Here is a 15,224-nt window from a genome sequence, read left to right as displayed (position 1 = left end):
AGAAAATGTAAAAAAAATAAATAAAAAAAAATCCTGGAAATATCTGTGTTTATTAATTCTATGCTGTAAAAAGTAGGAACCTGCAATGTATGGAACATTTAAGTAAATATGTCTACCTTATCTAACCCAGATAAATGACCTATGTTGGTACAACCTAATGCATCCATTTTTTTCTTCTTTCTTTTTTTTTTTTAAAGTGTACCTCATCTAGAGCTGGAACTATAACTTCTGTGAAAAATCTACTTATAAACGTCCATATGACACCTGAAGCCATATGAAATATAACACTTCTAACACTACTGCTAATTTCATTGACTTTTCCATTTGTATGGAAAGTTATAATTATGACTTATGCTACATATAGCATAAATTATCACTTATCAAGTCATTATCAGGTTTCAGGATGGATATGACAAGCTATTCTGCCATTTCACACCTCCCTTTCTGTGTTTCTGCTATAGCCGAGCCAGTGACGGCAGATATCCCCGAAGACCGGGAAAGCCACCCCGGATCGGAACCATCCACCCCTAAAGGGGACCAGGACCTTCTCACCTGTGGCCAGTGTCACTCCAGATTTTCTTTGGCTGACATCCTAGTGTTTATCGAGCACAAACGCAGGCAGTGTCAAGGACGCCTATGTATAGACAAAGTTTCAGACCTGCCACCGTCACCTCCACGTGCAGGTCTGCGGCGGGCCTGCACCCCTGTGGAAGTGGCCGTTCAAGTTTCGCCCCATGGAGAGGAGTACTTAGCCTCCACACCGCATGGATTACGACCCAAGCAGGAGAATATAACAGGTAGAGTAACCAGTGTTTGAGCACATTTTTGAGAGATGATTCCAAAGAGTCTTCGAAGTGGATACTTTTGATTGGAGGGGCTCTGGTGAATGCCCATATACCACATTTCTCTTCTTTCTTTTGCCAGGAGTGCAATTGTTCAAATTGAGGGGGGTCTGGGGGAGATCCCTGACCATAAGAGTTAAGGGACCCCACATAGGACATAAAAATTTAACTTGGAAGGTCCGTTCTGTTTCATAAAATTTAAACAAAGAAAGACTAAAAAGTGTGTCGAATTGTTGCCCTGACATAATGTGATTTTATTTTCCTGAATTCATCTTTTTAGTAGTCATACAAAACTAAACCCCAAGAGGTCTGACACAATTCGAACACTGGCCAGGACCTGAAAACATGCAAGTTTTTCAGCCTTGTACTTTCTGAGACTGTGATTGGTCTGTTTGTCTTCTGAAAAAAACAACCTAGTCTCATAGAATGAACGTTACTATATGCAACTGCACTGTTATGATATTGAAAAATGTTTACTATAACGCATCATTTGAAAAATTAGAAATTTTAATGCTTGTATTATAGGCACACCTACATTTACACACTTATACCAATTTGGTTAGCTTGTGCGGTAGCTCACCTGATAGAGTGTTGGACTTTGGACTTAAAAGTATATGATTCACATGCAAGCTAAGATGTGAGTTTGGTTTATGTCTCATTTGCTTTTTACGTCTCATGTGCTTTTTTTAGAAAACTATTGGTGAGGTTTAGGTTAAAGTTGTAGGTTACTTTACATGCATCTCTACATTTCGTCACAGTTACCTGGCGAAATTAACAGGCGCTACAACAACTGTGCATTTTATTCACTTTAACACAAATAACGACTACAACAGCTGATTATTAATTTATTAACACTTTTTTTTTTTTTGCACTATTACTCACACACTTCTATGTTATGATACCAAAATTTTTTTACTATACGCATCATTTGAAAATGATATATTTTAATGCTTGTATTACAGGCACACTTACATTTACACACTTTTCCCATTGTAATTAGCTTGTGTGGTAGCTCACCAGACAGAGTGCTGGACTTTGGATTAGGGAGTCCATAGTTCAAGCCCAGCCCTAGCATGCAAGCTGACACATGAGATGTGAATTTTGTTTACCTCTCATTTGCTTTTTATGTCTCATGTGCTTTTTTAGAAAACTGTTGTTTAGGTTTAGGTTAAAGTTGTAGGTTAGGGAGGTTTGTTTTACTCATTAAAACCTCTATCTAACTTTTAGCCTACATGAAAAACCTCATCTGATTTCACTCGCTTTTGTCACCCCTGGTGGATATTTCAATAGGAAAGTGCAGCAAAACGTGTAATAACTTTGTTTTGCAAAAATGTTGCCATGGTCATGTAACGTTCATAAGATGAAGCTGGGAAACAAAGGTAACTGGACTTGAGGAAAATAGGACCTGAAGGAATATAGTGTCAAAATTCCTCTCGGTCAATATGAATGGTATATTTCTCTCTATTCATCTCTTTCATGTGGGTTTTGCAGATGTTGCTGCATTCAGTGTGGTTGTCACAAGGTCATATCATACCAGTAAATATATGGCTGCAAAGTGTTACATTCATGCTGGAAAAAAAGAAAAGAAAATTATTTTCAGCTGTCAAAGACAAGACCTGTCTTTGAGCTGTCCCATTCCTACAGATCTGTGCTGATTCTAGTCATTTTCATAATTACGGGAGGTTTCCCTTTGCGTTGGCCACACAGCACCCAAAAAAATAAATAAAAGCATATGTTCTTGAAGCTCAACTGATAGGGCATTGTGCTAGCAATGCCAAGGTTGTAGTATATATATACTGTGAATATATACTGTATATATATATTTTTTTATTCAAATTTTTTTTAATGCACTGTAAGTCACTTTTGATAAAAGTGTCGATGAATTTACAGAAATGTAAAGTAATATGTAAATGCATCCAGACTAAGGTAGTTAAGCAGTTTATGGTGTTCAATGTAAAGCTGTTTCCACTGGGATACTGTTATTAGGTTAGTGCACTGTCAAAAAAATAATTGAAAAAAATCCAACTTTAATTTTGTCAGATAAACACCATTTTAAAGGTTGATTGTATCTAAAGCAGAGGAGAATCTAATGTAGAAAAAGTTGAGGTTAAAGAAATAAAAAAAGTAAACTTTTATGCCATTTAAGTCAGAGCAACTTACATTTTCAAACAGTTAGCACATACAATGTCAAGTGTATTGGACTTAATAATCATTAATATTTTGAGTTTGCTTAACTTATTGTATTGAGTTACAGGAACTTACAGTACAATCCAACTTGAATTGTTAAGTAATTTGCCTGAAGTTGAGTAAACCCAAAAATGCTTTGCAGCTGGTTGCTTCACTTAAGTTTACTTATTTAAATTATTATTTTTTTTTTTTACAGTGTTTGAGCTAGAAAAACTTTTCCATTTGGCTTATGATTAGTATATATTATAATGTTTTGGAAGTTGGAATTTGGCTTGAGATCATAATGTGGAAAAAGTATGGCATCTATCCATTTTTGTAGATCTTTCACTGTTAAGGGTGAAAACGTGCAGTTGCCAATTTGCACAGTGGCTCAACTGATGGGATGTTGCACTTGCAATACAAAGGACAGGGTATGAGTCCTGAAGAGCACGCAAGTCGATATGTGAGCCAAAAGTGACATAGAAGCACCACAAAATGACATGGTTTAGCAATTGCATTTTTCACCTCACATTTACTTTTTATGACACTATCGGTAAAGGTTAGGTGTAAGGTAGGGAGGTAGGTAGGTTTTGTTAATTTAAAACTCGATAGAGAATTAATTTTAAATATCTGATCTGTTAGGGACAAACTTTTACTCGCTTTTAGCGCCACACAGTGGACATTTTACCTCTGAACTGCCGCAATATGTGTTGTGAACCACGTCATATAATTTGGAAAAACATTCACGTAATTTTCATGAGATCAGGCTGAATATTTTTTAATTAGCCTATTTTTGGCACATTGTTTAGGTCACTTAACAAACTATTTGTTGTGTAATTGCATTAGTTCATAGATATAGTACAGTCCATGTTTTGTTTCCCCATAAAGCCATGGCTTGTAATGCCATACAGCCTATCTTTGTGTGTTTCTCCGGACGCTGAGTGCTTGCCCGCCATGGTTTAGACAGGTCACACGCCTTCACTGTTACATGTAAAGCACATGCGTGATCGGCAGTCTCGCGTCGCGCAAGCAGATGTCCGTCACAACAGATGGAATTCTGTATCGGCTGTAAATGTTGAATCCGTTAAAGGTTCATGCTCGGATAAATTTGCATGATAAACAATTTAAGATATGCATGTGGACACAGCAGCTTTTAATACCCCCCCTCCCTTAACAACAGCGCATCACACCCCCATTTTATTCAAGTCTAAATGCCCCCAAGCAGACCAGGAATTCGGACGGGGCAATAACCCCCTTATGCACAGACTTCCATCCCCCAACCCCCTTATCTACTATGTCTCTCTTTTTCGGCAGTTATTTTCTTAAGGATGTCCATATGAAGCCATTTTCTTTGAGGCTTAAATAGGTGATCCCTATTTTATTAGTATTTTATAAGCCTTTGCCTGGTCCCCTTGACTTAAAAAGCAGTTCTTCAAGATGTAAACACAAAGAGCAGAGCTTTGAAGATATCAAATAAAATTAGAGTTAACAACAATATTTTATTGTCGAGATCATATTTACATTACACGTTAACTACGTGTAACAACTACTTCACGTGATTAATTAGGATGAAATGGACTCTTTCTGTTATGTTCTCCAGTGGAGGCTGTTGTTCTTGGCCTTGGCTTTGACATCTTTGGCAATGATCCACTCTTCTCCTGCCATGGACGGTTATGGATCATTAGCTGCAAGAGAGCAAGTGGAAAGAGAAGAGACAGGAAATTTGGAGATCCCCCAATAGTGCACCATCACTGTGGAACTTTTCAAGCTTATAGTGGGTAACAACACTAAACAAAGTGGTAACCTGCAACTGCAATTACCCCAAGGATCTATTTTATCTTGATCTAACCCAGCTAAAGTTATTTTTCTCTGAATGATTTGAAACTGTATAGTGCACATTGGAGCTGATGCATACAGCGACTGAATGCAGTTTTATTTTTAATGTTATGTCATAGAAATATTAAGTGGATGATTTGTTCAAAGGTTGAATTTGTCAGTGGGTGAGCAAGTGTGTATGTGTTTATGTCTATGGTTTGCAGAGTCTGTCTCAACAGAACCTGACAGCGAGTTTGACTTGGCAGATGCTGCCAAAGGGTTCCCTTTCAGTTGGCACAGAGTAGGCGGCAAAGTGTTTGTTTATATGTAGTCACGTTTAAATATTTGTGGTTGACAAGACACTTTTTAAACTTAACAGCCGTTTCCTGCAGTGTGGCATGTTATAATTAATCAAACTATTTCAAACAAAAAATTTTGTATAGTTATTTTGCAAGATTATTATTTATTGAGAGACCATATGGAATATTTGTTCTTTAAGAATGTATTTGTCACACTGCAGGACTATATAAGTATATCACTTATTTATATATTTATATACTCATATAAATATTAACCTAAAATCTAGATGTTGAAAAAAATCAGGTCTGTGTTATTTATCAACTATCCATGTGGGTTGATGTCACTTGCATGCTATCAGGGGGCTTATACAGTATATATGTGTGTAAATATACTGTGTGTAGAGATGCACAATTAATCAAAATTAATCTGCTGCAATCAACTAATCGTGAAATGTGTCAGTTACAGATTTCGCTTTTGGTATTCTCCAGTCATGTCAAAATATTGTATTTACAATGAGTTTTTTGTGCGCATGAATGCGAGGATGAATTAGAGTGTTTCGATTAGTATAGGTGCAGACAGAATCTGACTTTTTTGTAAATTTCTGTGCTGATTTTGTTGAAAAATCTACAAAATGTTGCGGAATAGATTAAAACATGGTAAAAATGGTTAAACTGGAAATTTGCTCCATGAGCACTATACGTGAGACATAGCGTTACGCAGAATAGCAAAGTACACTTTGGCCTTTACACTGTACAGTTTATTGCTGGCTTTGATTTTGCTTTATTTTCCTTAAAAACATCTAATAGAGCTGACATGGAATATGCTATTTACAGTGTGTAAAATAATGACTGATATTAGCAAGCCCATACAGAGTCTGCACATGCAAAACTTTCCAGAAAGCTTCGCAAAATTTTACATCTTCTGCCTCTTGAGTTTTTGTTTATTATATAACTTGGTGAATTAGATTGTATTTTTATCCACACATCAGAGTGTAGTATTCTCTGTTTAACACATTTTACCATATTTAAGTTCATTCCACAGAATTCTGCATTAGACTGGTGTATGTATACGTATTTCTGCTAAACATCTATTAGTCCTTCTTCTCCACTGAAGAGTCACCTGTGTTGTCACTTATTTTTGGGTATTTCCAGGACAAGGTATTGTTGTAAAATGGTGGACTCGATATATATGTGTGCGTGCATGTGTGGTCTGCAGCTGGTCTGTCTTATCTGTGTTCTATAGAATGAGATAAAGACCCAGGAGGCCCCTCACTGTCTGCATCTTGGGTCATGGTTCCTCCAAAATCTCTTTCTCCTACATCTCCCCTCCACTTTATTTTTACCTCTTTATCCACACTTTTCATGCACACTAAATTTATTTTGGAAACATAAGCCTTTCGGTCAGTCAGTCGGACTGGAGTTGCATTGCTACACTGTGAATTGAAACTGTTGAATTTATATATATGGGGAAAGAAGTCAACGTTAATTAGCATCTGTAAAGATACTTAACTTTGGAAATGGCTATTGACAATGAATAGATGGGCAAATATGCATTTAATAATATGTAACTGTGAAAAGCACAATAGAAGCAGTTCTGTAAAGAGGCTGATTATATCATTCAATTCTTTGAACCTGAGTATTTAATTTTGCTAATTTACTGCAATGGAGGCACTGAAAGGGAATGCAACAAAATGTTTAGGCTTTTATCTTGGAAGACATACTCTCTCTCTCCCTCTCTCTCTCTTTCTGAATCTCGCTGATAATATTCGGTGGCTCATTTGAATTTGAAGCACTTCTTTAATCTTCAAAGCCTTGATTGCCTTATGAATATGCATGGTACGTGCAGACTTTAGTTCATTACCTTGTTGTAAATTCTAATGACCATTAGTCCCTCTAGGTAATTGGCAATTATTTAGCATATTTGATTAGCCCATTATGAGTTCATCCTGTTGATATGCGCCAGGCGAAGAAAGACACTCAAGAAATAATCAGAGCAGAAAAGAGCTGTGCAACCTTAAAACATATTTTTAGAGTATTTTCTCCAAGTTGCACTGTTTAAGCTACTTCATAATAATTTTATATAACAATTAACATTTTATGAAATGGTAAACAAACATCCGCTTCCCAAGCACCAGACAAGAGCCAAAGACATAGGTTTTGCTGATACCGATAACTAAGGTGGGAAAACAGGTAGATAGCGGATTAATCGGCCAATAGTTTTGAATGATAACTTTCCACTTAATGTAATATTGTGCTGAACTTCAGTAAGTATGACTTTCAATAGCAATACTTTATAAATGTCTCCAAGCTTACGTTTACTATAATACTTCAATAAGATTTAATGGCACACACATTTGAAGGTATCTCTGTCGCCCCCTTGAGTGCCACGGTTTATTACCGCCACAGTAACACAAGTACACACGATAAGTATGTTCAACTGGACAGCGCATTTGCAATGCTCTGGCCAAGCTTTTGTTTTGCTTGTGTACTCGTAAAGTACATTTCTTACCTAAATGACGGTATGATCGTCAATGAAGTGACCTAGTTCTGCACATGTGCCCAAAGGATTGCATTTATTGACTTCACTAAAGGTTAAGTGAGTAATTGTTTCTATGTTTTTTCAAGTTTTTAAATTTTTTTATTTAATTGCAGTTTAAAATGCAGTGATAACTATATCCAGAAACATACATTACGCAAATACGCGTACTCAAATGCGAGCACTTAGCCAGCGCATTCCCATTGCGCAGTCTGGTTGAACATACTTAACATGCGTTCTTGCGCTATGTGGTGGTAACAAACCTTAGTACTCAAGGAGGCAATAGAGTAACCTTCAAAAGTCTGTGCCATTAAACTGGATGTGTTATTATTAAGGTTAGTTGCTATAAATATATTGACTTTAACTTATTTGCTCAGCAATATTTTCTTCAAACTGTTTTACACCATGACAGCTGATGGCTTGAAAGAGAAAACTCACCATAGAAGTGGACAGTTTGAAATAATGTCCGCTAGTGCGCCTCTTGTGGCAACATTGAGACTACAATATGTACTTGTGTTGTGTTATGAATGAGGAACATCTGTTTGGTTGACCAATGGAGGATGGGGGCAGTGTCCAAAAACTATTTTTGCAATTCTGTTTTGTGCTGCTAGTCTTGCAGAAATCTGGATATTTTCCCTGAATTTGATGCGTGGACCACGGTCATGCAGTGACTGGGTTTTTGCCATTGAAGGTAGGTTTAAGAAATCAGCGCCTGTGTTTAATTTTAATGTAAGATGAACTGCAGCTGGCACTACCATTATGTGCCTCATCACAGGTGCTGGCTCACCTCTGGAGCCTGACTTAACCCTGTGTCTATGTCATGGGGTGTGAGAAGAGACCGGCAGGGAGGCCGACAGGGGCACAATGGAGGGATTGTGCTCAGGGCGGGGGGCTCGGAGGCTAAGGCGGCCCTGGCTGTGGCCAAACAGGTCGGGCCAGACAGCATGATAGATGGCTTTGTTTAAGGGTCCCGGGTGGGGGCTGAACTTGAGGCACTTTGTTTATCCTGAATAGAGCATGGGGGAAGATGCCGGAATTATCTATGTGTCGCTCGCTGAAGAGCTTTAGATGGAACGAGAGAGGAACCGAGAGAATGAGAAAGAAACATTTACAAAAATGCAACCAGAACAAGTAAGGAAACCAGACAGATGAAAATAGATATTTGAGGGCAGGTTGAGGAGAGTGTTAAAGGGATAGATCAACCATTTAAAAAATCTTCTGTAAAATGAAACAAGGAGATGTTAAGTAAAATGTTCAAGCTGCTCCTTTCCATCCAATAATAGTAAATGGGGACCAGGAGCTGTCAAGCTTCAAAAATGACAAAAATTTTACAAATGACTCATATTCAGAGTTTTCTGAAGCGCCTGTGTTTAATTTTAATGTAAGATAAACTTAAAATTCTGAGAAAGTTAAAAAGAACTACATTTAAGAAGAAGGAATGAAGTAAAGGAAGAGAAAGTAACTGAGAAGAGCAGCGCTTGCTGGGCATGTATTCTTTAAGTTAACGGAGGGTCAGGCTGATGAAGGGGGGGGGGGGCGCATCCGCTCACCCTGACGGTCGCTGTCCATTTCTAGATCAACTTGGCTGAGCTCCAGGTCTTTTGAATTGGACTAGACAACATGCACACATGCACTCTTACACGTACACAGCCCTCATACCTGCTGCCTATATATCAAATGCCACTAGGTTTCGTTTTGTTTTTTGGTTGAAGGCAAAGAGGCGCTTACTCCTGGACTAGTTCAAACCAGTTGGCTGGCCTTGTCTTCACTTGCTTGCCTGTTTTAAAGACAAATCACATCATGTGGGCATATATAGACACACAAACACAAGAAAGAGAAGACAATGCAAGAAATAAGCCAAGAGATAGCATTGATCATTGGATTGTTTTGGATGATATATACATACATTGTGAATTGAACATGACAGATGTCAAGAAAAAAATGACACATCCAGTTTTGTATGGAAAAGAAGAATTAGCTGGCAGTGGGCAAAACATAACGAATGATACATAACCCAGAATTCTTTGTGTGTGCATTCGATAAAAAGTCTGTTTCGCATAGAGATGGATAAATATGTTCCTTTGCACGCTCTTCACTTGTCTTCAGTTGACCTGTACATTTGCATATGCATTTATGCAGATTTTTTTGTGGGGGCTCTCATGCACAACAGGGGTCTCTGTGTGTCACAGTGTGCATTTCTGCATCTTTGTGTGTTTGATTCTGTTGGTTGTGTGTGTGTAAGTGCGATAGAGTGTGTTTTCTCAATCTATCTGTTTTTCCGATCTCGTTCTGTTGATGTCTCTTTTTCACATTTTCAGTTTCTGTATGTCTGTGATAGTTTCTGATACGGCGTCTCTGACCCTACGAAGTGGGCCACCACTTCCAGATGGTGCTGTGTAGCTTTGTTTGGTAAGTGAATACTTGAGCTGTAGACACCCTATCAATATCCCCCCTGAATGTGGATGGGTCTACAAACTATACATTCACAAAATTCTCCTGTTGCACTCATCCATGAATAGGTTTAGTTCTACCATATTTGTGTTTAGACTACATGAGATGTAATTTATTTTGTGAAAGTGAGGGTCAAAGTAACTGAGGCCATCGCTGTCAAGATTGAGGTCGCTTAGATGTGCTCTCATTGTCCATCGAGTTTCCTCCTTCATTCGAAAAAAAAAAAAATGGCCACTACGGTGGGGAAATAGTTTGACCTTTACCTGTTACTGCTTCTCCCTTTTCATGACAAATGGCTGTCAAGCTTCAAAAGACCTTAAAAGCACCAAATAAATATCAGCTTGTATATTCCAGTCTTCTGTAGCCATACAAATTTGTTTGACAAACAGTCCAAAATGAAAATCAGCAGATGACAAGACTGGAAGATTTTGTCATCTGCTGTAGCTCTCAAATCTCATTTGTGTTCTCAGATAGCCTACAACACATGCAAGAACCAGTGACGTTTGGTATTATCTAATGAGCCAGTTCTTTTGAATCTACAGCGCAAAACATACAGTGCATCTGGTGTAGTCTGATTCCTGAACAAATTATTCTTATGAGCCAGTTCTTTTGAATCATTAATGTGAAACATACAGCGTGTCCAGTATAGTCAGATTTTTTAAACAAATGACTCTTATAAGCCAGTTTTTTTTATTTTTTATCTACAGCATGAAACATAGAGCATGTCCAATTTAGTCTGACTCCCGAACAAATGACTCTTATGAGCCGGTTCTATTTCAGTAAATTAAATACATACAGCATGTCCAGTTTAGTCAGATTCCCGAAAAAATTACTTATGAGCCAGTTCTTTTGAATCTACAGCACAAAACATACACTGCATCCAGTATAGTTTGATTCCTGAACAAATGACTCTTGTTAGCAGGTTCATTTGAATCTACAGTGCAAAACCTACATTGCTACCAGTGTAGTCTGATTCGCAAACAAATGACTCTTTTGTGATAGTTTTTAAAATCTACATCACTAAACAGCTCATCCAGTATTGTCCGATTCCCAAAAAAAAGACTCTTTTGAGCTGGTTGTCATGTTATTATTGTGTGGTTTCTTCTTGGACTCTTATTTTGAAATTTATTGTTGCCATCTTCGTCATGTCTGGTTCCCTGGTTCCCTCATTGTTTTCAGCTGTGTCTCCTTTAGCCTATCAGGCCTTGTGTATATTTAGCCATCATATTTCTCTTGTTCCCTGTCAATTCATATCTGTGTAAATGCTGTTGTTTTTTTTTTTTTTTTTTTCCTCACTCCTTTGTTTTTTGTTTGCTTTGTTTTCCTTGTACATCATGAGTTTTCATTAAATACCTTGAATATAGATCCACGTGTCTTGCCTTGTCTTCTACAAGCCATGACACTGGTTCTTTTTAGTTAATCAAAAACATACAATGCTACCAGTGTAGTCCGATTCCCGAAACCAATGACTTTTATGAGCCGGATCTTTTGAATCTGTACAGTGCAAAACATACACCATGTCAAGTATAGTCCAATTCCTGAACATATCACTTTTATGAGCTGGTCCTTTTTATTATTGCAATTAATTACTTTTGTCATGTCCAGCTTGAAATGCAATAAGAATAAGTAAATGCTAAAATAATTGTATTTCTAATTTCAAAGTACTAAAAGAATTGTTAAGGAACATGACTCATTAAGAGAAATCAGTATCAGAGAAGGAACTGTTAAATCCTAACCATTCCCGTTCCTACTGGTCACTATGCTTTCATTGGAAAGAGCAGTGTGAACATTCGCCAAAATATATCCTTTTGTGTTCCAGAAATAAAGTAATATATGTTTGATGCATGAGGGTGAATAAACAATGACAGAATTTCAATTTTTGCATAAACTATTTCTTTGAGAAGTCTTTGATTACCCTTTGCCGATGGTTTGTCTTTGGAATCCCTTTATTTCTTTGGTCAGCAATGTCAAATGTTCAAAACAGTGTCAAGAATTGTTCACTGTCTAGCCAGAGAGCAGATGTCCCATCATATGTCTTTAGCATCTCACCCTATCAGCTGTCATCGGCATGGAACAATCATTGAGTATAGTGAGAGCACATTACCAATTAAAGAGGTTATTTTGCTGTAACACTTATCGATGTATTTCTCTCTCTCTTGTCCCACCAGTCTCTCTATCCTCTTATTCTTTTTCTGTTTGCTCTGCTCTTTCAATCTTTCATTTAATCCTGTCTTAGACCCCCTGCCTCAGTATCTCTTTCTTTCCTCTGTCTCCTCATCCCTCTTTCTCTAGTTTGTTTGCCTCTTCTTGCATTTGAGCAACACCGTAGTGACAATATGGCTGTAACAAATTGAGCACTTGTATAATGCAAGCATGAAACCGTCACAAAGCTTCCATTTAGGGTCTTACTGACTGGACATAAAGGACCATGACAGTTTAAGTGGCGTGTTGAGTTTGCATGTGAAAGCAGGTCTACCAGCGTTTAAGGCAAGAAAGAGAGTTTGATGGGAATGTTGAAACAATGCAATGCTTTCATCGAGGGAAAACATGTCAAGCAATTTTTATGGTATCTATAAATGTTCTTATGGTTTGTTTGACGTGCATATGTAGATGAACTTTATTTGACATGTGATGTTGGTGTGCCAAGCTACATATAGTCTCATGCAGCCAGGCTTTTGACCACTGGCATTAAGTCTGGTCCACTTTGCATCTCATTGAGCAGTACAGTGCCCGCCCACTCTTTCAGTCAACTTTGTTCCGGAAGTATTTTTCCCATAGGTATTTTAGAAAAGAGTTCTAAGCCATGAACCAAACCAACCAGCTCTGAAGTGAATGGCACCATTACAAACTTTGATTTTAAGTAAAAATTATTTGAAATATTTATTTGACAGGTTCATTTGCATAATTTGCAGTGCGCCATGGGAGTGGGTGTTCACTCCAAGGGTTGTTTGGTGCACTTTGTTCACTGTGATTCTTTGATTGGTGGATCGTTGCCCTTCAGAATCTTGGGTAGTTTAGTCCTTCAACCTAAATTCTGCTATTAAAAACTCAACCTTAAAACTTACGGTAAGTATATCTTTAAAGATTTATACGTTATTGTTAAAAATCAGTTCCTGTATAGAAACAATTATTGGGATTTTTACTCCCGTAACCCAAATTTTGTGCTCTATTGTGGCCAAGAACTGCCCATTTAGACAGGAAATGTCAGTCTGAATGACTTGTAAAGTGACCAATCACAGTTTTGTTTTACGTGTCATTTAGGGGCGGGTTTATTTTAAATTGTTGATACCACAATTAAAGACCGGCATGGAACAAACTGATTTAGATCATTGCACAGCAGTGTCGGTCTGCGATCAGTTGTACAGAAAACACTGAAATTATTTGCGAAAATGTGTGTAGACTTCTAAAATTATGTTAATCTAAAAGTAATATGTACAGATTATTTCACAAACGTAACAGAAAAACTGCATATACTGCTCTGTTTATGGATATCTAGTTTACTTGCTATTAAGTGCCCAAACAAAAATATAAAATTCTTTAAAAAATTTGAAACCACCAAATTGGCAAACCCCCTGACTCCTGAAAGTTGCATAGAAATGAACCAATCAGAATGCAACTTGTGAATTTAGCCGTCTATTGCCATTTTTGTGTGCAGTATCATATTGGATATCCTAGATCCAATATCCAACAAACTTGAGTCTAAGCTACACATGGACCCAAGCAGTGGGAGCAGTGATAAGGCAGGGCAAGGGCTTGTGAATTTAGTAACCAAAATCATTCCCTACTCTGATCCCCCTCACATCTCTCCTCTTTGCTCTTGTCTTGTCATGATCAGCTGGTTGAGAATGGGTCATCTCCTGCCCTGCTCTGTGAACCCCTGCCCTCCTCGCCTGTCACAGTGAACTATCGTAGACAGACACACACAGAGACACTGTCACATACACAAAGAAACATCTAAACTCAGAGGCCCAAAACACTGAGAGAACAGATGCCCTCGTTGTGGTATAGAGCCTTCTCTGTCATGTATAAAAAGGCAGAAGTCTTCATGTGAGTACACATATGGAAAAGAAGTGTTGCAAAGAAAATCAGTGGGGCCCAAATGTAAAAGTTTAAGAATCTGTCTTTGAAAAACACATATTGATTAGCCACAACTTTTCCGAACACTGCTGGGACGCATCCCTCAATGTCTAAGGTGGTTACGGCCATGGTGAGAATTCTAGTTGTGTATTTTAAAGCTTGGGCATGTAACTTCCAATTATTTGTGCTATGGACATTAATAATAGCCTACCTCAAATCGCGCAGCTTGTCGGACAATATTTTGGACAATAAATTCTCTGAGGTTTACATTGAAAGAGAGATTTGAGCCATATCTAGGGAAGGGATAGTTCAACCAAAAATGAAAATTCTCTAATCATTTACTCATTCTCATGCCATCACAGATGTGTATGACTTTCTTTCTTCTGCAGAACACAAATGAAAATTTTTAGAAGAATAGCTCAGCTCTGTAGGTCCATATACAGTAATGAAAGTGAATGTTGACCAGAACTCAGAAGATCCAAAAATGAGATAAACAAGGCATAAAAGTAATCCATATGACTCCAGTAGTTAAATCCATGTCTTCTGAAGTGATATGATAGATGTGGATGAGAAACAGATCAATATTTAAGTACTTTTTACCATCAATATCCTCCTTTGACCAGCACCAGCCAGTAGGTTGCTGAATGTGAAAGTCACTTCCACACCAGAATGTAGAAGTGAAAATGAAAGTGTAGATTTACAGTTAAAAAAAGGAATCAAAATTTGATCTTTTTCTCTCCCACACCTAACATATCACTTCTTAAAATGCAGATTTAACCACTGGAGTCATACAGATTAATTTTATGCTGCCTTTGTGATTTTTTGAGCTTCAAAATGTTGGCACCCATTCACTTGTATGAACCTACAGAGCTGAGATATTCTTCTAAAAATCTTCATTTGTGTTCTGCAGAAGAGAAAAGTCATACACATCTGGTATAGCATGAGGTAAATGATGAGAGAATCTTCATTTTTGGGTGAACTATTCCTTTAAAAATCTTAGTTTGTGTTCTTCAGAAGAAAAAAGTCATACACATCTGG

At 37.6% G+C, this 15,224-nt stretch overlaps 1 protein-coding gene across 1 annotated transcript in view; it reads left to right on the top strand.

Annotated features, from left to right (window-relative positions):
* The window catches only part of LOC127448698 (B-cell lymphoma/leukemia 11A-like), a 33,823-nt gene that overhangs the window by 4,201 nt on the left and 14,398 nt on the right, over positions 1–15,224 (top strand). Inside the window, exon 2 of the mRNA XM_051711427.1 lies at positions 462–797. Coding sequence (XP_051567387.1) covers positions 462–797 — 336 coding nt within the window. The remainder of the gene's footprint in view (positions 1–461; positions 798–15,224) is intronic.

Source organism: Myxocyprinus asiaticus, chromosome 12 (assembly GCF_019703515.2).
Source record: "Myxocyprinus asiaticus isolate MX2 ecotype Aquarium Trade chromosome 12, UBuf_Myxa_2, whole genome shotgun sequence".
NCBI classification, from domain to species: Eukaryota; Metazoa; Chordata; class Actinopteri; order Cypriniformes; family Catostomidae; genus Myxocyprinus; species Myxocyprinus asiaticus.
This window is presented reverse-complemented; position numbering and strand designations above follow the sequence as displayed.